Genomic DNA, 24,090 nt, shown 5'->3' with positions numbered 1-24,090 from the left:
ACCCACTGAGGCACCCAGACGCCCCTCCTATTTTGAGCTTTTAAATGAAAGCACCCAGCTTAGTCAAGCACGAAGTTGCTTACATTACTTTTTTTTTTTAAGATTTTATTTATTTATTTGATAGAGATCACAAGTAGGCGGAGAGGGGCGGGGGGGGCCGGAGGGGAGAAACAGGCTCCCTGCTAAGCAGAGAGCCCGGTGAGGGGCCCGATCCCAGGACCCTGGATCATGACCTGAGCCGGAGCCGAAGGCAGAGGCTTTAACCCACTGAGCCACCCAGGAGCCAGTTGCTTACATTACTTGATGCAAATCACCCCGGTGGGTTATCTCCTTTCCTCTCAGACCAAGTTGTAAAAACTGTACCCAGTAGTACAGCCACTTTGGAAAACTGTTTAACAGTGTCTGTTAGAGCTAAGTCTTACTCACCCTGCGACCCAGCAATTCCCTCCAAATGGAATGAGTGCATACATCTACCCGCGGCTTGTACAAGAGTGTTCATGGGTGCCTGGTTGGCTCGATGGGTTAAAGCCTCTGCCTTCAGCTCAGGTCCTGATCTCAGGGCCCTGGAATCAAGCCCCGCATCCGGCTCTCTACTCCGCGGGGAGCCTACTTCCCTTCCTCTCTCTCCGCCTGCCTCTCTGCCTACTTGTGATCTCTGTCAAATAAATAAATAGGGTCTTTTAAAATAAAATAAAATAATCAGCATACAGGACACCTGGCTGGCTCAGTCAGTTAAGCATCAACTTTTGATTTTGGTTCAAGTCATGATCTCAGGGTCATGAGATGGAGCCCCACATGGGGCTCCACGCTCAGGGGGATGTCTGCTTGTCCCTCTCCCTCTGCTCCTCCCCACTCTAACGTATAGATAAAATCTAAAAATAAATAAATAAATAAATAAATAAATAGGGGCGCCTGTGTGGCTTGATGGGTTAAGTGTCCCAAGTCTTCATTTGGGCTCAGGTCATGATCTCAGGGTTGTGAGATTGAGCCCTGGGCTCTGAGCTCAACATAGAGTCTACTTGGGATTCTCCCTCTCCTTCTCCCTCTGCCCCTTTCCCCTGCTCACTAGCTATAATTAATTGAAATAAATAAAAAATACAATCAGTATGCCAAAGTAGCACATTTTGGCTGGCCCCTGCTGGGTCCTCCCATGCTATGATGGCCCACCTGGAGCCTCCCAGGCAGTGTCCTAGAATCTCCGGAGGAGTAGTGGTGACTAGCAGCCAGCATCCTCTTTGTCTCATCCTGGCAAAGGAAAGGGTCAGTTGGAGACGAAGTTTTCAACTCCCTGGGGCCATTTGGAGTTTGGTGAAACGTGGGAAGAATGTGCTCAAAGGGAAACCTGGTAAGAAGCAGCTCTTCACCTGAAAAATATTCTCTTTGCCTTAGTTGTGAATTTCTTTGTTGAGAAAGAAAATTACCATTATGTGACCGTACTAAGGAAAGGAGAGGTAGATATGACTCATGACCTGGAACCAAAGATTACAGAGCCTAAAAAAAATGAAAGGTGGGAGTGCGTTCCCTGGGAAGAATTTTCTCCTCTGGACCAGCTTTTCTGGGCACTGCGTTGTTTAAAGGAACAAGGCTACAACCCATTTAAAGAAGACTTGGATCACCTGGTAGGACACAAAGGACATCATCTCTGGGGAACAAGAAGAGAACCTGATTTATTTTAAAAAGACAAAGTCTTGTTAGAGAATGAAAAATATCTACATTTATGAACAACTTTTTTTTTTAAAAGATTTTATTTATTTATCTGACAGAGAGAGATCCCTGCAGGGAGGCAGGCAGAGAGGAAGAGGGAAGCAGGCTCCCCGCTGAGCAGAGAGCCTGATGTGGGGCTGGATCCCAGGACCCTGAGGTCATGACCCAAGCCGAAGGCAGAGGCTTAACTCACTGAGCCATGCAGGTGCCCTAAACAACTCCCTTTTGTCTAAAAAGTTCCATATGAGTGTCGATTTATTTGATCTCTCTTAATATAGCCACTACCTTTTCAGGCAGTACTTGTGAAAAAATTTTTGGCATTATGTTATGAATTGCATTTCAGACTCAATGTGATAAATTGTGATGTCGCAAAAACAAACAAAAACACACATTTTGGGTTGGCTTAACCTTGACCCCTACAACAGATTATGTCACTGGTACTGACCAGAGAATCCCTAACTGACCAATTAAGACTACATTGCTGAAGGAAGTTGAACCTGCAATTAGGTTAGGGATTAAACCCCACGCTGGTGACATGGCCTAACATAAGTGACTCCATTTTGGACCTGTGATTTTCTTTTTAATGAGACATACCACCCAAATGCAAAATGTGCTCTTGTTTCGAACCTGAATTTAACAAACTGACTTTAAAAAAAAAAAAAGAAAAAAATTTTTGGCAAAATGAGGACATGTGAACATGGAATGGGTGGATATTACATGGCACTAAAAAAAATTGTTCAGTTTTTTGGGGTGCCTGGGTGGCTTAGATGGTTAAGTGTCTGCCTTCAGGTCATGATCTCCACATTCTAGGACTGAGCCCAACATCGGGCTCCCAGCTCAGCAGAGAGTCTGCTTCTCCCTCTCCTTCTTCCTCTCTACCTCTTTGTCTGTCTCTCTCTCAAATGAATAAATTTAAAAAAAAAATTTTTTTTAAACAAAATTATTCAATTTTTTACATGTAACTGATATTTGGTTAAAATTTTTAATTAATTTTTTTTTTGAGACAGCATGTGTGAGCTGGGCAGAAGGGGCAGAGGGAGAGAGAGAATCTTAAGCAGGTTCAACTTGGGGCTCGATCTCATGACCCTGACATCATGACCCAAACTAAAATCAAGAGTCAGACACTTAAACAACTGAGCCACCCGGGTACCCCTGATTAAATTTTTAAAATAGTTTCCCATTAGTTACATTCTGAATTATTTGTGGGTTAAATGTATATTAAATGATAGGATGGTATTTGCTTTAAAACATTCCAGTCAAGAACATCAGCAGAAATGGTTAATAAGGACATCCAAAAAAAAAAAACCCTCTCCTTTGTAAAACAACACATTGGCAAAAATTTCTCAAAATCAACCTTTTCAGTTTTTTAGAACTTGAGAAATTAGCTAAGAGTTTGCAACAATCTGAGGAATGTTTATTTTTTGTTTGTTTGTTTTACATGACTGAATATCCTTAAGGGGGAAAGGGAGAAAAGAGGGAGACAGATGACACAAGTTGGCTAAGTGATAGATAATTAGAGTTCATTATGCTATTCTGCTTTTGTGTGTATTTGAAATTTTCTTTATTCCTTTTTTTAGAAAGATTTTATTTATTTAGAGAGAACACATGAGCTAGGGTGGGGGGAGAAGGGCAAAGGGAGAGGGAGAGAAAGAATCCCAAGCAGGCTCCACACTGAGCTCAAAGCCTTACAGGGGGCTCAACCTCACAACCCTGAGATCATGACCTGAGCCAAAATCAAGAGTCGGACACCTTTATGGGTTTTTGTTTTTAAGATTTTATTTATTTATTTGACAGGGAAAGAGTGAGAGAGGGAACACAGGCAGAGGGAGTGGGAAGGGAGAAGCAGGCTCCCCACTGAGCAGGGAGCTTGATGCAGGGCTGGATCCCAGGACCCTGGGATCATGACCTGAGCCGAAGGCAGATGTTTAACAACTGAGCCACCCAGACACCCTGAAATTCTCTTTAAATAAAGGTTTAGGGGTGCCTAGGTGGCCCAGTTGGTTAAGCGTCTGCCTTTAGCTCAGGTCATGATCCCAGGGTCCTGTGATGGAGTCCTGCATCAGGAGGGGAGCCTGCTTCTCCATCTGCCTGCCACTCCCTCTCCTTCAGACTCTCCCCCTTGCTCATGCTCCCGTACTCTTGTGTGCTCTCTCTCTTTCTCAAATAAATAAAAAAACAATCTTTAGGGGCGCCTGGGTGGTTCAGTGGGTTAAACCTCTGCCTTCCGCTCAGGTCATGATCTCAGGGTCCTGGGATCAAGCCCCACATCGGACTCCCTGCAGGGAGCCTGCTTCCCGTCCCCCGCCTGCCTGCCTCTTTACCTACTTGTGATCTCTCTCTCTCTGTCAAATAAATAAATAAAATCTTTTTTAAAAAATCTTTAAGGGGCACCTGGGTGGCTCAGTTGGTTAAGCGACTGCCTTCGGCTCAGGTCATGATCCTGGAGTCCCGGGATCGAGTCCCACATCAGGCTCCCAGCTCCGTGGGGAGTCAGCTTCTCCCTCTGACCTTCTCCCCTCTCGTGCTCTCTCTCTCTCTCTCTCAAATGAATAAATAAATAATCTTTAAAAAAAAAAAAAAAAGGTTGAGGAGCGCCTGGGTGTCTCAGTGGGTTAAAGCCTCTGCCTTCGGCTCAGGTCATGATCCCGGGGATCTGGGATCAAGCCCCACGTGCAGCTCTCTGCTCAGCGGGGAGCCTGCTTCCTCCTCTCTCTCTGCCTGCCTCTCTCCCTGCTTGTGATCTCTGTCTGTCAAATAAATAAATAAAATCTTTAAAAAAATAAAAAATAAAAGGTTGAGTAATTGCCTCATTATTTGGGGGGGGATTAATACATGCAAATGGCACCAAATTAAAGATACAAGGAGGTAAACAGTGAAAAGATGGTCATGCTCACACCATGACACCTTTCTAGACGCAGCCACTCACCAAAGACTGTGCCTTTGCGAAGACACATATATGAAAACATTGTACACAAAATTTCTTTTCCTACAGAAATAGGATACTATACAAACTTATCTTGCTTCTCCTGTGGCAATATATCTTGACTCTTTTCTTAGTTCACATACGGATATAGCCTTCATCCTTTTAATAGCCTCTTGGTTTTCTGTTGCATGGCTGAACAGTTTAATTAATTTACTTAATTAGTGCTCTACTAATAGCATTTAGGTTACTTTTTTAATTTATCTTTTTAAGTTTATTTATTAAGTAATCTCTAGCCCCAACATGGGGCTCAAACTCATGACCCCGAGATCAGGAGTTGCATGCTCTTCTAACTACGCCAGTCAGGCACTTCTGCTAATACAAATAATACTGCAATCACCATCACCATATGTTCTTTCTTTTTTTAAGTTTATTTATTAATTTAAGTACTCTCTCTACCCAGCTAAAGTATCTGAATTAAAATACTGAAAAAAAGTAATGCATACAATTTCTTTAAATATACAGTTCTAATGCTTTCAGAAAAATTCATGTTAGAATACCGCATACACAACTACAGATTTGGCCTACATAACATGCCAGGGGTTAAGAACACTGGCCCTCATGTCAATAGGCCTGAATCAGAGTGTTGATTCTACCACCCAGTGAACTGACACTGGCTTCTATTGCCTCCACTGCTGAAAAGAAAAAAAGAAAGAAAAAGAGAGAGATAACAGGCCAAAAATGGAGTTGCTTATGCTAAGCCCCACATCAGCAAACCGAGACTTAACTATCTAAAGTAACTGCTATTTCAGCCTTTCCCAGGAATGTGACCTTTAACCAGTCCATCAAAATTACCTAATCAGCACTGGTGAGGTCATCTACATAACAGACTAAATTCAGGGACCTCAGTCCTCATTCCAGGGTTTGTCCTTCACTTTGAACATACTCAAGTGCCTCTATTAAAACTTCATCCCATTTTGTGTCCTCAATACTTTTCTATCACTAGGAATCCCATTAACCACAGAAATCTGTGTTCACATTTTTTCTGGAGTTTACATTTTATCTCTTATTTACTGACTGCATAATACTGACTTCTAAGTTTCACGTTCTTCCTTGGTAAATGGAATAACATGGCTTAGTCTTCAAAATAAATTACAAATCTGACCACATATCTCCAGTGCTCTGAAAAGGTTCAGAATAAGCTTCTCCCAAAAGTGCCACTTAAGCATGTTGATTACTTTGAGCTGAAGTCAATCAAGGCCCAAAAGACTCAAGAAGAGCTTTTTACCTCCCCCATAACTGTCTGAAATAATGAGATAGAGGGCATGGTTCAGGAAGAGGACTATCACCAGGAATAACTGCAAACAATATGGGGTAGGCATGGTAAACTGTAGGGGAAGCTGGCAGGGCCTGGAGATTGAATTCCTCTGCATCCCACTGTCTCTGCAAAGACATCTTCCCATAATTTGTCTTCCTCCTCTTAGAAGTCCCAGACCCCTACGCTCTTCTTACTTCAGCACAGCATATAAGCCTCAATTGCCTGACAGTGGGCTTAATTTTTTTTAATTGGCTCTATGCCTGTTAGGTCCGTTATTAAACGAAACAAGACTGAGACAAAGTGGAAGTTATTTAAAGCTTTATTTTATGATAAGTATTAAAAGTTAGACTGATTGGTCAAGGGAACGAGACTGAGATAAGGTGAAAGTTATGCAAAGCTCTATTCTATGTTAAGCATTAGAAGTCAGACTGATGGCCAGGGCCGTCTCTGAAGAGAGCGACCATCCCCAGCTTACAGGCTCAATAATTGACTGACTGACCCGTCAGGGCCGCCTCCGAAGAGGGCGACCCCTCCCCATCTTACCTTTTATAGAGCAAAAGCCTGGCCACACATAGGTGGCCAATGAGATTGTAACACACAGAGAAAGTTGCATAGTCATGTTAGGTCACACGCAGGTGGCCAATTGAATTACAATTTACCCCTATAGTAGTTGTTTGAACTAACCTATTACTCTGGTCAGAATTGGTGCTCAAGTTTGGCGCCCAAAAGGCGGAGTTTACATTCTTTGGTGGTTAGGGAGACAATATGTGTACTTTTACTGATTGGATGTCTCCACCTGGCCTGACTTGTCCTAGTATTCTGGGCTCTGTTATTAGGAACTAGCTGACCATATTTTACTGGTTTCCCAGACTTGCTTCTAAGTAAGTTTCTCGGTGTGTGTGTTGGGGGGGAAACGGCAGGGTCAGTTTAAGTTTTACTGCACAAACAACAAAATGGCTTTTAACCAAGATGGAGTTGCTCTGGCTAAATAGGTCCTCACAATGCCCAGTGTGGGGGTTTGAGCTCATGACCCTGAGATCAAGAGTGCATGCTCTACTGACTGAGCCAGTCAGCACCCTGCCCCATGTGGATCTCATATTCTTATGGAGCTTCTGTACATGTGTAATTATATTTATTTTTCTCATTAATCTGTTTTATGTTAATTTAATTAATAGGCCAGCCAAAGGAATCTGGAAGTGTAAAGGAAAAATTTTTCTTCCCCTACAGTTATCATTCTAGCCCAGATATAGGCAGACTGTGCCTGCAGTCTAGTTAAAAATAGTTTTACTTTTTTTTAAAAGATTTTATTTATTTATTTGACAGATCACAAGTAGGCAGAGAGGGAGGTGGGGGGGGAGCAGGCTCCCCGCCAAGCAGAGAGCCAGATGCGGGGCTCGATCCCAGGCCCCTGAGACCATGACCTGAGCTAGAGGCAAAGGCTTTAACCCACTGAGCCACCCAGGTGCCCCTAGTTTTACCTTTTTAAAGGGTTAAAAAAAAAGACTAAAAATATGACAGAAGACATACGTAACCCACAAAGCCTGAAATATTCTCTCTCTACGGGAAGTTTGTTGGCCCTCGCTCTAGTCCAAGCCATGTTTGTGTGAACTTTTGCAATCACCTAGCTGTTCTCCCCACTTCCCTTTTTCATCTCAGTTTCCCCTCCCACCTAGCTCCAGTTTTCTACACTGCAGCTAGAATGACCTATTTAAAACAAAAATCAGGGGCACCTGAGTGTCTCAGTGGGTTAAAGCCTCTGCCTTTGGCTCAAGTCATGATCTCAGGGTCCTGGGATCCAGCCCCACATTGGGCTCTCTGCTCAGCAGGGAGCCTGCTTCCTCCCCTCTTTCTCTAGGCCTGCCTCTGTGCCTACTTGTGATCTGTCAAATAAATAAATAAAATCTTAAAAAAAAATCAGATCTTATTTCTTTCTTACCTAAAATCTCCAACATGCAGAGTATAAAATCCAAAACCCTGTTTCCATAGTCCAGGTCGGCTTACATCTGCAATCTCAGCTCCTAATAGTTTTTCCCTGATTTACAAAGCTCCAGCCATTTTGGCTTGTTATCTCTGCACCCATTCCCCTACCCCATTCATGCTTTTGTGTTTAGCATTCTCTCCTGATCTGGAACTCTCATCCCTACCCTCCCATATTTTCCTATTCTTGACAGTTCAAATAGCATCTTCTCAAAAACGCCATCCCCGAGCACTGTATCTAATATTGTACTTGTTCCCAGGCTAATCTACTTAGTTTTTTTTTTTTTTCCTTGTCTGTCTCCCCCCCCCCCCCCCAGAATGTAGGCACCAGGAGACCTGGAACCTTCTTATCTTGCTCTCCTTTAACCCCAACCTAATATGGTGGGCACTCAGTAAAACGTGTTGAATAAATGACCTGATGTTGAGAAGGTTGTAAGAGTATTGGAGTGAATAAGGGCCTTAGAATGTTTTAAAAATTCTCTTAAGCATGTGAAGTTTCAATAAGATATATAAAACACTTAACAGGGACGCCTGGGTGGCTCAGTTGGTTAATCCGCTGCCTTCGGCTCAGGTCATGATCCTGGGGTCCTGGGATCGAGTCCCACATTGGGCTCCTTGCTCAGCAGGGAGCCTGCTTCTCTCGCTGCCTCTGCCTGCCTCTCTGCCTGCTTGTGTGTACTCTCTCTCTGACAAATAAATAAATAAAATCTTTAAAATAAATAAATAAATAAAACACTTAACAGTGCCTAGCCACAAACAACTGGGCTCAAAGGCAGCTTGTCAGGGCTCCTTCTCTATTTTGAATGCAAATAAACCTGGAGTTACAAGACCTTTGTGTGTACACGTGTGAGAAAGATTCAAAGAAAAGGAGATTCAGGGGTGCCTGGGTGGCTCAGTGGGTTAAAGCCTCTGCCTTCAGCTCAGGTCATGATCCCAGAGTCCTGGGATCAAGCCCCATCGGGCTCTCTGCTCAGCAGGGAGCCTGCTTCCTCCTCTCTCTGCCTGCTTCTCTGCCTACTTGTGATCTCTGTCTGTCAAATAAATAAATAAAATCTTTAAAAAAAAAAAAAAAAGAAAAGGAGATTCAGCTGGTTAGTACCCCAGGGTCATCCCAGTTACAAAAATATTGAAATACTTTCCTAAATAAGCTCTAACCACTCCCACCTCCCCAGGACCTTACCCCGATCTGGCAATTAAAGACTTACTGTCTAACTGCACATAAGTCAATGGCCCCCAAGTTGTTAAATATTTTGAAAACCACCCCTGCTCATGGAGGAGTGCCTGAGTGGCTCAGTCAGTTAAACATCAGACCCTTGATTTCAGCTCAGGTCATGATCTCAGGGTGGTGAGATCGAGCCCCACATCCTGCTCAGGGTGGAGTCGCTTGGGATTCTCTGTGCTCCCTCTCTCTGACCTTCCTCCCTCAAATAAATAAATAAAATCTTAAAACAAAACACCCCTGCTCATTGAAAATTAGAAACTGGCAGAAGCAAGTTTCTGAGGAGGTCTGATTAGAGCCTAGTGAGAATTCCAGTTTTGCTAAGGACTACCTCTGTGCAATCTTTTTAAAACAAAAAAAAATTTATTTATTTATTTTTGAGAGAGAGAGAGAGAGAGAATGAGTGCGCACAAGTTAGAGGGAGGGTTGGGACAAGGGAGAAGCAGGCTCTGAGCCTGATGCAGGACTAGATGCTACAATCATGACCTGAGCTGAAAATCATGACCAGGATCATGACCTGAGCTGAAAGCAGACAATTTACCCACTGAGCCACCCAGGAGCCCAGCCTCTGTGCAATCTTACATAAGGAAACAAGGTATGATTATGATTATTTTTTTATTTTTATTTTTTAAAACGATTTATTTATTTGAAAGAGAGAGGAAACACAAGCAGGAGTGGGAGAGGGAGAAGCAGGCTTCCCATTGAGCAGGGAAGTGAGGCTGGATCCCTGGACCCTGGGATCGTGACCTGAGACCAAGGCAGACGCTTATCACCTGAGCCACCCAGGCACCCCTGATTATGATTATTTAAACCAGCCCATTTTATCCACCAAGAACAGGACATAGGGCTAACGGTTTTGTTTCTCCACTTTACAGAGGCATATAGAACTGCCAGCATCTTCATCAGATCCTGAAATACAAATAAAATTCATGATACCAGATGCAGAACAGAGGTTCCCCCAGCTGTGAGTTCGGGGTACAGGGGATGTGGGGGACTAAGAGGGATAACAGCACGTTGGCACCAAAAGAGGAGGCCCGGAAACTGCTGACGCCTTCTCAGGGGCCCTGTGAGACAGGGCAGGGACTGGACTCATTTCCCCTCACCCCTAACCACAAAATCCAGCCTTCTTCAGCTGGGTCTGTAGAAGAAGCTGAGCTGCCCCGAGTAAAAGAGCTCACAGGTGAGCAAAAGTAGGCTATTGCCCTAAAAGAGGAAAGCACGCTCGGAGGGCTGGACCAAACCGATCAGCGCTAAAATGGATGCCAATCCCCACCTTTCACAGACTTTCTCTCTCTCTCATTGTAATACTAAAAATCGCGCCCAGGGGCGGAGACGTAATATGCTAATTAGATGCGGGCAGCACGTATAGCATGACCTTTATTTAAATGTCCAAGTGGGGCGGGGGAACAATTCCTGCTCCTACTGCCATTCTTTTGCTGCCTGGAGTCTCTCTAAAGCTCTCTGGGTAACCTCTTCTCCGGGAGAGCCTAAGGACTCATTCCTTGTGTGGTCTCCTTTGTGCAGGAGCATAAGCCCCAATAAAGCCTTGCCTGGAAGGCTTTATTGGGGCTTATTCTCTCTCCTTTGGCCTTTGGTCAATTTGTACTGTTCAGAGAGCCCAAAGGCGGACTGGGTATGAGTGGAGGTAGCTGAGGTCCTTTGCCCCTATCCAGGTGAGTGCAGGCCCAGCAAGAGGCCAGCAGGCCTGAGAACCCACAGCTCCCAAGTCCCTAAGGGGAAGTGGGGGCTGAGCCCTTAGCACTCTCACATCTAAGCTGAGGAAAACTGACCTGGATGAGAAGGCAAGTTCAGTTCTCGTAGGTCCCTTTTAGAAGCACAAATGTTGGGGCACGTGGGTGGTCCAGTGGGTTAAAGCCTCTGCCTGTGGCTTGGGTCCTGATCCCAGGACCCTGGGATCAAGCCCCAAATTGGGCTCTCTGCTCAACAGGGAGCCTGCTTCCTCCTCTCTCTGCCTGCCTCTCTGCCTACTTGTTATCTCCGTCAGTCAAATAAAATAAATAAATCCAAAAACAAAAAACAAAGCACAAATGTTTACCTCTTCTGTATGTTTACTCAAGTGTTTCATTTTTACTTTAAGTCAAATTAAAAAAAAAAATTGTTTTAAGTAGTCTCCCCACCCAACATGGAGGGAGCTCCAGCTCACAACCCTAGATCAGGAGTCACATGGTCTTCTGCCTGAAACAACTAGGTGCCCCCAAATCAAAAATTTTTTTAAAGTTTTATATATTTTTCCAGCCTTACTGAAGTAATTGACATAGAACATTGTATTGATTATATATTACAGTGAAAAGATTATATATATGTATATGTACATATATATACACATATATAGTGAAATGATCAAAGTTTAGTTAACCACTCTGACCTCACATAGTTAGAATTTTTTCCAGTGGTGACAACTTTTAAGATCTACTCTTAGCAACTTTCATATATATAATACAGTACTTTTTTAATGATTTATTTATTTTAGAGAAAAGAGAGAGGGCACGTGAAGGTGAGGTGTGGAGGCAGAGAATCTTCAAGCAGACGCCCTGCTGACTGCAGAGCCCAACAAGGGCTTGGTCCCATGACCCAGGAGATGACCTGAGCTGAAACCAAGAACCAGATACTTAATTAACTGAGTCAACAGGCATCCCTACAATATAGTATTATCAACTATGGTCACCATGCTGTGTATTATGTCCCCATGCCTTATTTATCTTATAACTAGGAGTTTGTAACTTTTTTTTTTTTTAAAGATTTTATTTATTTATTTGACAGACAGAGATCACAAGTAGGCAGAGAAGCAGGCAGAGAGAGAGGAGGAAGCAGGCTCCCTGCCGAGCAGAGAGCCCTATGCGGGGCTCGATCCCAGGACCCTGGGATCATGACCCGAGCCGAAGGCAGAGGTTTTAACCACTGAGCCACCCAGGCGCCCCAGGAGTTTGTAACTTTTGACCACCTTTACCCATTTCACACCCCTCCCTTCATCCTTTGACAACCATCAATCTGTTCTGTTTCTTTTGAGTTTGGGTTTTTTAGATTCCACATATAAGTGAGATTATATGGCATTTGTCTCACATTTCATGTAGCAGAATGTCCTCAATGTCCAACTGAATCCAAGTATTTTGGCTGTAAGCCATTTAGCTTCTAAAAAGGTCACTTGTTAAATAGGCGAGAAATAGTCCATGGACAAGTAACCATAACATACCATACTATTTCTCTATTGGAAAAAGAATCAGCTCTTGACATACAAAGCTTTTTCTGTGTTCTGATATTTGGTATACAGTTTCCAGAAATAGAATCACTAGGTCAGAGTATGGACATTTTAATGGTACCTGATCCATTTGGTGGGGTGTTTTTGTTTCTACTACCTGCCATGACCCTCTTCCTTCATCTGGGAACATCACCCCCACCTCCCTCCCTGCTCCAACCATATGGTTCCTGGGGAGTATCTGTAGTTTAGTGAACTTAGTGACACTTATCTTCACATGACCAAATAAATCTACTAGCTTACGTGCATGCTTTCTTTGTGCACACTCTCCGCTTTCCTTCCTATGAAAATAGACAATCACCCCCATCAGAGATCACCTGCCACTAAATAGCAAGAAAAAGGTTTGGACTGGATGCCCCATCCAAGGAGTCTTCAAAGTGTTCAGACCTTCAAGTCTGGCCACTGAAGGAAAAAAAAAATCTTAATTTAGGAGTGAGAAATAGTGCTTTAGGACCACTGCCTCCGAATCTACATTCTTCAACAGTCTAAGAAAAATGGTGAAGTACTGATCTACCTCAAGGCTATGTTAGGGCCCTCCATGCTTGGCAGTTATCCTGGGTGTAACTGCTTCCCATGGTGAGCTTCTTCCTTGACTTCTGGGTTAAGCACTATGATGCCAATGCTGTCTCAGTCATTAGCATATCATCTTTTCTGTAAGGATTTCAGATGATGGTACACGGCTGGTTTAATTCTTCCTTTTGCATTTGTATTTGGGTTTTTTTTTGCTTGTAGGCTTCATGCCCAATGTGGGGCTTGAATTCTCACCCTGAGATTAAGAGTTATGTGCTCTACCAATTGAGTCAGCCAATGCCCCTTAATTCTTCCTTTTGCATTTAGATAAGACTGTCGTTTCCTGTAGTTTCAAAAACTACAAACAAACTGAAATTAAAACATGAAATCTTAGGAATCAAAAATAACATGCGGGCTAAAAAAATAAAATCTTAAAAAAGGGGTACTTGGCTGGCTCAATCAGTGGAGCATGCCACTCTTGATCTTGGGGTAGTTTAAGTTCAAGCCCCACACTGGGGGTAGAGATTACTTAAAAAAATAAAATCTTAAAACAAATTTTAAAACACAGGGGCCAAAACCATGGCATGAGGTAGTCAATAGTGTAGCTTATATGCGCATCACCCCACCTCACCCTTCCCAGAGGCAAGGTCAGGTTACCATGGTTCAATAGTCAAGTCTGAAATAGCAACCTAAACCAAGACTAAGCCGGGTTGTTCTATCCAAAGGCAGGCCAAGTGTCTTCCGCAATGGAATTTCTGTGTAAGTTGGCTCCAGACACCAGGACAGTGGTGCTGGGCTTGAGATGCAGTTCCTTCAGCAGCAGAGTGGTATTTGGAGATTAATATTGAAAGCTGCGCTTGGTCTGGATATCATCAAGAATCTGCTGTAACTCTTCATCTTCAAACCGACCCTCCAGGCTACAAGAAGAAAACCAAAACAAATGAGTCTCAGCAAGGGACAACATATTCTTTTTTAGCACACTAATCTTTGAGCACCACTTTTCCACTTCTCCTCTAAACATACACCTTTACCCTTCAGCTGTATTTTTGCCCTTCCTTTTAAAAACATATGAAGTGTTTCAGAGATTTAAGAAAGTGTAGACAATAAGTTAACATTACCTCTACCTGATTTAAATTTCTTTAACAAACACAACAGGAACAAGTTAATGGCTCTGTGTATGCTTCCCTATCACAATACCTTCCCCAGAATTAACCATTATCCTAAATTTGTATTTATCATTCCTATACATATTTTTGTACTTACTATATACATACGTAAATGTATCTATAAGCCATACATACACAGCACTGTTTTTAAACTTTATAGGAAATGGCATCATACTACATATATCCTTCTGGAAATTTTTTTCACTTCAAATTGATTTTGGCATTTGTTTTTGTTTTTAAGATTTTATTTATTTGTCAGAGAGAGAGCATAAGCAGGGGAGCAGCAGGCAGAGGGAGAAGCAGGCTCCCCACTGAGCAAGGAGCCCAATGTGGGACTTGATCCCAGGACTCTAGGATCACGACCTGAGCTGAAGGCAGATGCTTATTAACGGACAGAGCCACCCGTGTCCCTTGGTATCTTATTATTCCATGTTGCTCCCATTCATTAATTTCTTCACTGCTACATAAATGATTTATTTATCCATCCTCTTGTTTACTGACACTGTCAAGTTTCTGTTATCACTAGCACTGCAGTAATGAACATTAGGATACATGTCTTCTTATGGAACTGCATGAGTTGCTTTTAGGCATGTACCCAAGAATGGATTTTCGGGTTACAGGGTATAATCATCTTTAACTCTAGTAGATGTAGCTAAATTGCTCTCCAAAGTGACTATACTCCTACCACCAGTGTGAGAAATTCAGCTGTTCCACATTTTTGCTAACAGTTGGTGTGCTATAAAACCATCATGTTCATACCCTGTTAAAGAAGGCACTCCATTCAATGTTGGTGCTATATGCCCCAATTTTAAATGCACACACCTTTTAGAAACAGTAATTCTACTTGTAGGAAATTAATATAAAGAACTTAGCACAGTGATAGTACTAACCTTGGGATCAGTGCCTTTGACTCCTCAGCAGTCTCTGGGCAAAGGTTGGCCAAACAGGCCAACTCAAACTTATGAAGCTTCTTCTGGAGCAACAAGCTGACCATGCGGAAGAAAATCAAAACAAAAAAAAAAATCAAAGATTGGTGAGTAGGAAAAAGAGAATCAAAGGTACTTAGCAAGTAAGAAAAAAGTAAAGCACCTGCAATCTTTCTATATGGTTAGCTTGGCTGCAAAATCCCACTTTCAAATCTCTTCCTGTTCCTATGCCTGGAGAACAGGAAGTTAAAATAAAATCAGGCAGACAACAAAAGTGAGCAGAGCACATCAGGCCTGAGAACCCTTTGCTAGTACAACTTTGAAAAGCCATTATATACCTTAAAGACTATACAACCTTTTCCCCCAAGAATTTATTTTGCTATTCTCTGCTCTTATCACTCTGCCTTGCTTCTTTCATCATTAATTTTATGTCAAACACATAATGTTTGTGTATTTCTGACTTGGAGGAAATTCTTCTTTAAACTTACCTACAACAGAACAAAAACAAAACAAATCTAAAAAATAAATATAGGCATACCTTATTTTGTACAAATGTCTATAAACTGTGTCTTATTTTAAACGCAATTCTAGTTCAAATTGTATAAAACACTGTCAAATCCTATCTTGGCTTCTTACACATTTAGCTCTTAAAACAGAGCTCATCCCGGGCACCTGGGTGGCTGTCAGTTAAGCATTTGCCTCTGGCTCAGGTCATAATTTCTGAGTCCTTGGGATCAAGTCCCACATCAGGCTCTCTGTCAGTGGGGAGTCTGCTTCTCTCTCTCTCAAATAAATAAAATCTTTAAAAAAAAAGTAGAGTTCATCCATGATAAATTTGGTTTCAGAGAAGACCTTAATTATCTGTTCAGAAACAAAACATTTACTGTGTTTATTATTCTATTACAAGCATATCAGGTATACAAAATTTCAAAAATAAAGAACAGAAAAATAAGCTACCCATATCACTACCTACATAAAATCAAGTAATTATCTTAGTGTACTGTTCCAAACACTTACCCGTTTTAGAATAAAAATTCACACATTCAGTTTCCTAACTTTCTGCCACTTAGTAAAGCTGTATTTATTTACTAAGGAAAATACTATAAACTTAGTTACATGGGAAAAGGTTTACAAAGTACTGTATGTATCTATGTGGAGGGTTTTGTTGTAAAATGAATATATTCTCATTTATAAACAATACAAAGAAATCCCCCAAAGGTGAAAATAACCTGAAACCCTACCCAGAAATAACTAGCGTTAACACTTTCATGGAGATCCTCTACCATTCCTCTTTATATTATAAAATAAAGAAAAAAAAATTTTTTTTGATAGAGTATAATTAAAAAAACAAAAACAAAAGGAATTGTAACAAATGTTATTCTGTGATTGGCCTTTTTTTTCACTCAATAACACTAGCTGTTTTCCACATTAGTACTACACATAACTCCACCTTGAACACAGCATTCTGCCGAATGACTGTGCTATAATTTATATGTCAAATTTCCCGCTGTTGAACATTTCAATTGTTTCCAATTATTCACCCTTTTATTTTTTATTTATCTTTTTTTTTTTTTAAATCAAGTCTTTTCCCTCTTTTAAAAATTTATTTCAGAGACAATGAGCAAGTGGGGAGAGGCAGAGGGAGAGGAAGAGAATTTCAAGCCAACTCCCTGCTGAGCAGAGGCCAACGTGGGGCGCATTCTCATGACTTTGAGAACATGACCTGAATCTAAAGCAAGAGTCCGATGCTCAACTGACAGAGACACCCAGGTGCCCCTTCAATTCACCATTTTAAATAACGCTTTTCAAACACCATGTATACTTCTTTATGTACTAGACTGGTCACTATGTGTTTTAAAGATAAATTCCTGGAAGTTAATTATCCAGCCAAAGCACAGGAGTCCCAAGAGACAGTGCCCTAAAAGTGCTTCATCAGTACACACTTACATCAGCAATAAGTCCTGTTTCCCCATTTCCCCTACTTATTACATGTAGGTGTCCATTCTGTTTAATCTTTTCAAATCTACTTAGCTCTTTTACCATTTCAATTTCCTTCAAGATGAGCATTATTTTTTTTAAGATGAGCATTATTTCAAGAGAATTTGCTAGCCATTTGAAGTTCTTATTCAAATTGAGCCTCTAACTGCAGACTGTGTCCATTTTTTTTTTCTGTGTCCATTTTTAAAAACCAGTGTTATCTCTTTTATTAATTCTTTGTTGGAGCTTTTAATATTAAGGATATAAAAAACTTAAGGATATCAGTCCTTTCCCCATTTATTTATACTTGCATTTTGTAGATGGCATTTAATTTATGTAACAAAGTTTAAAGATATTTATGCAAATTCATTTATTCACTATTTAGTGCCTACAATGAGATTAACACAGTGATGAATACAACCAAGTTCCTGCCCTCACAAAGCTTACATTTAACTAGTGAACCAAGTTTCCCCACATTTAAAGTCTTACTAACCATAGCCAAAATAATACATTCATTAACTCATACTATCACACAGCACTTTTATTCACCATGGCTTATATACAAATCCTTAGGAATCAAGTTTGGTACAAGGTATAGTGCTTAAACTTTTTTTTAAATTATTAACATAAAGTATTATTTGCCCCAGGGGTAAAGGTCTGTGAATCATCAGGCTTACACATTTCACAGCACTCACCATAGCACATACCCTCCCCAATGTCCATAGCCCAGCCACTCTATTCCTACCCCCTGAACTTTGTTTTTTTGTTTTAATTTTTTTGACAGAGAGAGAGAAATCACAAGTAGGCAGAGAAGCAGACAGAAAGAGGGGGAAGCAGGCTCCCTGCTGAACAGAGAGCCCGATGCAGGGCTTGATCCCAGGCCCCTGAGACCATGACCTGAGCCAAAAGCAGAGGCTTAACCCACTAAGCCACCCAGGCACCCTTGAACTTTGTTTTAAAATATTTCTCCTTCAGGGCGCCTGGGTGGTTCAGTGGGTTAAACCTCTGCCTTCGGGACGGGTCATGATTTCAGGGTCCTGGGATCGAGCCCCACATCAGGCTCTCTGCTCAGCGGGGAGCCTGCCTCCCCTCTCTCTCTCTGCCTGCCTCTCTGCCTACTTGTGATCTCTGTCTGTCAAATAAATAAATAGATCAATCTTTAAAAAAAATAAAATAAAATATTTCTCCTTCAACTGGTTAAGCGTCCAACTCTTGATTTTGGCTCAGGTCATGATCTCAGGGTTGTGAGATAAGCCCACACTGGGCTCTGTGCTAGGTGGGGAGCCTGCTTAAGATTCTCTCTCTCCCTCACCACCCCCACCCCCAACACTGCACATGCTCTCACCCTCTAAAAAAATTAAATACATAAAATCTGTTAAAGGTATTTCCTCTTTAAATTATAGTGCCATCTCTACCACATATACTGGACTCACATAAAATAGATTTGTATTCAAATCTATTCCTGAATTTTCTTTTTTAAGATTTATTTATTGAGACAGAGAGAGAGAGCATGCACGTACAGGGGGCAGGGAAAGAAGAGAAAGACAATCTTAAGCAGACTCCATGCTAAGCATGGAACATCACATAGGGCTTGATCTCACAACCCCAGGATCATGACCTGAGTTGAAGGTAGACTCTTAAATCAACCAAGCCACCCAGGCACTCCCTCCCCTCTTCATTTTTCTTAAAACATTTTTTTCTGACAATTCTTACAAGTTTAAGATTGGGGCACCTGGGTGGCTCAGTGGGTTAAAGCCTCTACCTTCAGCTCAGGTCATGATCTCAGGGTCCTGGGATCGAGCCCCGCATCGGGCTCTCTGCTCAGTGGGAAGTCTGCTTCCTCCTCTGTCTCTCTGCCTACTTGTGATCTCTGTCAAATAAATAAATAAAATCTTGAAAAAAATTTTTAAAAAAAATTTAAGATCATAATATTAGCCACCTTTTCCATTCCTGAGGCTGCAGGATGGCACTAAATGTACACATTAATTTGGGGAGAACCAACATGTTTACAATACTGCAACCTTTTATTCATGAATGTGTCCAGGTCATCTCCTAGGCCCAACAGCTTGTAGTTTTGCTTGGAAACTCTGCACATTTCCCTCTAATCTTTTCTCCATGTGTACACCCACACTTTTTAGTACACACACTTGCTTTTTAGAAAGATTATATACATACTTCATATTCAATTCACACCTTCATTTTCTGCACACTTAACATGTGAACACTTCCATTTTCTACCACAATTTGAATGACAATAGATTAGCCCAACAAAGTAGTTCCCCCGATTTATTTACTTACTATTGAATGTTTTGGGTTCCCCCCCAACTTGGCTATGATAAACAGCTCTCTAAAAAGTATCTGTGTATATACATTTTTTCTTGTATACCTGCTATTCCTAAGGACAGTACTTCTTAAGCATTTTCACTGGAGCAGAGCAAACAAGTATCCCTAGGCGACCTGCAGTCACAGGCTCAAGTGACTTTCTGCATCTGCAAGGTTTTAAGTCTTATAATTTAATTCAAGAATTCACATATATGTTTTTGTTTTATTCCACAATATACTGGTATCTATTTTAATGTAGAAATGTTTTAAATCACCTACCATCAAATAAAACTGTTATCTGAAGAAGATATGTTTCTCCCATGGTCTCCTATATGCCTTAGCACATCAGTTTTCCAAGTTACATCTGACCCAATCTGAGAAGCAATGCCTTAGGAAAAAATGCTAAAAGCCGCTGTCTGGGAGGCAGAGCAAAGATTCAGAAAGAATGCTCCTGATTTATATTTACTAACATATAGAGGTCTTGAAGATATTCCAGGTGAATAATAAATTACCCCACTTTATTAAAAACAACAAAACAACCCACAAACACTGCTGTTTTTTATAGGTTTAATGTATGTATGTGAATGCATGGAAAAGATCTGGAAGACTAAGAATAAACTAACAGTGGTTACTGTGCAGAACGATCACTGGGATTTCAGGTATAGGGAAAAGTGGCCAAAGAGAATTTTGGTCTTACAAGCAATTTTTAAATTTCTGACAAAGACATTATTTTTCTTAAATTAATGGAACAGATGATGTCCATTGGATGACAGTGGTGGAGGCAAAAGCATTTTACATGTAGATGTCCAACAGTTTGGATTAACAAAAACTTTCTTTTAGCACTCACCTACGGACACTGGCAATGGTCTCTCTGTTTTTGAAACGACTGAAACGGGCTGTGTAATTTAAAGTTTTCATGAAGACCTCAGAAAGCTCCTGTTCATCCTCTGCACTCTCATTCTGTTGCTTTCGATGCTCCAGAAGCATATGAACCTCTGAATTTAGTAGTGTCTCAGCTGTTTCAAACTCTATTTGTGAGAAGCACAAATGTCAGCTGAAAATATCCCTTCAAAAGACAGCGTCTAAATGTTCATTTTATCTTGAGACTAACAGCAAGTTTTTGTCCTTGCATGAATCCAGAGGCCTCATATCCCACAGCTTTATTTCTGTCTAGACTGATCTATCAAGGCACAGTAGAGTTCATAAAATACTAAGAGTTAGTTCAGTGTGGCAAGACAGTTTCTAACATCAAAGAACCTGATCCGGATGTGCTATTAAATAATTACACATCATCATCCTAATGAGGCCAGTTACTGATTTCAATACAGAGCACAGCCAACAATTACTCCTCTTTAGCTTCCTTGAGGTGATAATCTAGTTCCATAATACTAGTATTACATTCTCAATTTTAAGAATTTTAAGAATTTAAGAACATGTTAGGAAGGGCACTTTAGGGTAACCGGAAACACATTAACAATGCGTCCCAAGTTCTATTTTTGTACCTGTACAAATCCGCTATTTACTCATTCACCCAGATCGCTGCCTATTACATACTAGGCATTAGACCTGTGGCCAGAACTCCCTCCCCTCTAGATTTCATAACCTTCTGTAGTTTCCCAACTAAACCTACTTCAAATATTTACCATCACACAAATCTTCATACTCATTTTTTCCTAGCTTCAAGTTTTTATTTAAATTCCAGTGAGTTAACATACAGTATTATTATTTTCAGGTATATAGTTTAGTGATTCATCACTTACACATGACACCCAACAAGTATCCTCTACCCATCGCCCATTTAATCCACCCCCCCACCCCACCTCCCCTCCAGCAACCCTGTTTTTTCTCTATAGCTGAAGAGTGTTTTCTGGTTTGCTCCCTTTTCCCTTTGTTCATCTGTTTTGTTTCTTAAATTCCACGTATGAGTAAGATCATACGATTGTCTTTCTCTGACTTATTATGCTTAGCACAATAGTCTCTAGCTCCATCCACGTTATTGCAAATGGCAACATTTCATTCTTTTTTATGGCTGAACAATATTCCATTCCACATCTTCTTTATCCGCTCATCAGTCGATGGACATTTGGGCTCACCCTTGATACTCATTTAAAATAATTCTCTTTTTTAAAAGATTTTATTTATTTATTTGACAGAGAGAGAGATCACAAGCAGGCAGAGAGGCAGGCAGAAACACAAAGGGAAGCAGGCTCCCTGCTGAGCAGAGAGCCTGATTTGGGGCCCGATCCAAGGACCCTGAGACCATGACCAGCCATAAGCAGAGGCTTAACCCACTGAGCCACCCAGGCACCCCTAAAATAATTCCCTTGACCAGTAAGAATACCAATGAGCAAACTTAGGTTTAAAGAGGAAAACCCTCAGTTGGTTAAGCATCTGCCTTCAGCTCAGGTCATGATCCCAGGGGCCTGGGATGGAGCCCCACATCTGGCTCCTTGCTCAGCGGGGAGACTGATTCTCCCATCACCTGCTCTGCCTCCTCTGCCTGCCGGTCCCCCTGCTTGTGTGTGCATGCTCTGACAAATAAATAAGATCTCAAAAAATAAAAAATAAATAAAATAAATAAAAGAATAGGACGAGGTGCCTGGCTGGCTTAGTCAGTAGAACATGTGACACTTGATCTCAGGTCATGAGGCAAGCCCCACATTGGGCCTAGAGTTTTAAAAAAGAAAGAAAAAGGACTACACAACAGATCATCAAATTTTTGAAAGGCTATAGCATTCATTTGCATAATCTCATTTTACAAATAAAAGGCCGTGTATATATTTACTTATTTATAAATAAACAAAACTAGTTTGGAAGAATAAACACTAAATTGTTTACAGTGTTGCATCTGGATAAAGGGTGTGGAGTTTCACTTTTTTTACTATGTATATAATAATTTAAAAACAGGTGGGTATTGGGGCGTCTGCCTGCCTTCAGCTCAGGTCATGCCTTCAGGTTCCTGGGATCCAGCCCTGCATCCTGCTCCCTGGTTGGTGGGAAGCCTGCTTCTCCCTTTCCCACTCCCTGCTTGTGTTCCCCTCTCTCGCTGTGTCTCTTTCTGTCAAATAAATAAAATCTTTAGAAAAAAACTCTCCATAAGCGCCAGTTAAAAAACCCAAATGAGTTCAAACAAACCGATCACTTCCCCTTCACAATTTTAGTAATTTTTCACGTCCTTGATCCTAGAGACCCGGCTAGCCTCTCCACTCCCCCTTTAAAACGCCCAGTCACCTCTCTACAAATAGAAATTGAGTTCAGGAGCGCCCGGGTGGCTGGGTTGGTTAAGTGACTGCTTTCCGCTTAGGTCAAGATCCCAGGGTCCTGGGATAGAGCCCCCATCGGGCTCCCTGCTCAGCGGGAAGCCTGTTTCTCCCTCTCCCACTGCCCTGTGTTCCCTTGCTCGTGATGTCTCTCTCTGTCAAATAAATACCTAAAATTTAATTTAATAAAAAAAAAAATTTTAGTTCAGTACACGCTGGCCTCTTTCCCTACTGGTATCATGTAGTATCTTTTTTTTTTTTTTTAAAGCAGGCTCGGTGCCCAGGCTCATGATCCTGAGATCAAGACCAGCAGGCTAGGGTTGCCTCGGTGGCTCAGGCGTTAAGCGCCGGTCTACGGCCAAGTCACATCAGCGTCCTGCGTCCCTGGGTCCTCTCACTCTGCCTCACGCCTCTCCGCGCCGCCCCCAACCCCCCCTCCCCAGCTCCCATGCTCGCTCGCTCTCAAAATAAATAAGTAAAATGTTAAAAAAAAAAAAAAGAATTAAAAGAAGAATAAAGAAAAAGACGAGCATGCTCTACGGATTGAGCCAGCGACCCCTACAATCGTGTATTACTTATTAAAATCTGTCCTTACCACTGTAACTACTGTCGGCTTTGTTCCTCCTTTCCACATCCCTGCAGCACTTCGCGGTTTATGAGATAAAATAAATTACTTAAACAAGTAGAAGAGGCTGCTCAAGGGCAGTGTGGAGCTGGGCGCCGAAGTTTCCAGGGTAGCAGGCGTGGAATCCAACAGGCCCCTCTCGAGGCATCCCGGCGGTGCCCGCCCGCGGCCCCACCCGGGGCCCCTCTCACCGCCGCACCCCCCATCCTCCCAGTCCCTCTCCGCGCCGGCGACGCGCCCGGCTGCCCGCCTAGGACGACACATGGGCAACGCCAGGCTTGCGGCGATCACCCAGGACAGTGGGGGCAGTCCTGCAGTCCCAGCCCCACCTTTGGGGAAGATAAGCTGTGAGGCATCCTCCTCTACGTCGCCGGCCCGCGGGTCGCTGCCACCGGCCGCCATCGCCACACCACGCCAAACCTCACCGCGCCCGGAACCACCCGCACAAGCCGGAAGTACCCACGCGCCGGAAGCGCAGAAGCGCGGGTCTCGGAAGGGGCGTAGCCGAAGACGGCTCGGTGGGCGGGCCCGGAAAGGAGGCTGGTGGGAGTGGCGTGGCCCTCTGGGAAGCCCAAGACAAGTGGGGCGATGGAGTTGTGGAGCTTTCGGCGGGCAACGAGGATCTCTTTGTCGCGCGTGGTGGGTCTGGTCATTTGGCCTTTCTGAGCCTCGGCTTCCTCACCTGTGAAGTGTCGTGAGGCCGGGGAAGGTTTAGATGAAATGCAGAAACGCGCGGAGTGACTGATCCTAGGAACTCCCGTGGTTGGAAAGCTGGGTTAGTGACTCCAAAATCACATGGTGGAATTTCTTTCAACGCTTAAGTATTTAAAAAATTTGATTGGGGTGGCTGTCTAGTTTAGTCGGTTGAGTCCCACTTTGAGTGTAGAGGTTA

General features: G+C 42.3%; 1 protein-coding gene across 2 annotated transcripts; it reads right to left on the bottom strand.

The window, feature by feature from the left end:
• Nucleotides 1-11,198: 11,198 nt before the first annotated feature.
• POLR2D (RNA polymerase II subunit D) lies at nt 11,199-23,655 on the bottom strand. Of its 2 annotated transcripts, XM_080798912.1 has the most exons (5): nt 23,528-23,655; nt 23,169-23,217; nt 20,161-20,341; nt 14,979-15,074; nt 11,199-13,839 (listed from the first exon to the last, which is right to left on the bottom strand). In XM_080798912.1, exons 1-5 carry the CDS (start codon nt 23,552-23,554, stop codon nt 13,761-13,763), a joined length of 432 nt encoding a protein of 143 aa, XP_080655038.1. In that variant the 5' UTR covers nt 23,555-23,655; the 3' UTR covers nt 11,199-13,760. The 2 variants fall into 2 exon arrangements, with proteins under 2 accessions (XP_080655038.1, XP_080655039.1); XM_080798913.1 differs by lacking the exon at nt 23,169-23,217 and having other exon boundaries at nt 23,528-23,647.
• Between the last annotated feature and the right edge of the window lie 435 nt (nt 23,656-24,090).

Source organism: Martes martes (assembly GCF_963455335.1).
Source record: "Martes martes genome assembly, chromosome: 3".
In the NCBI taxonomy this organism is placed as follows: domain Eukaryota; kingdom Metazoa; phylum Chordata; class Mammalia; order Carnivora; family Mustelidae; genus Martes; species Martes martes.
This window is presented reverse-complemented; position numbering and strand designations above follow the sequence as displayed.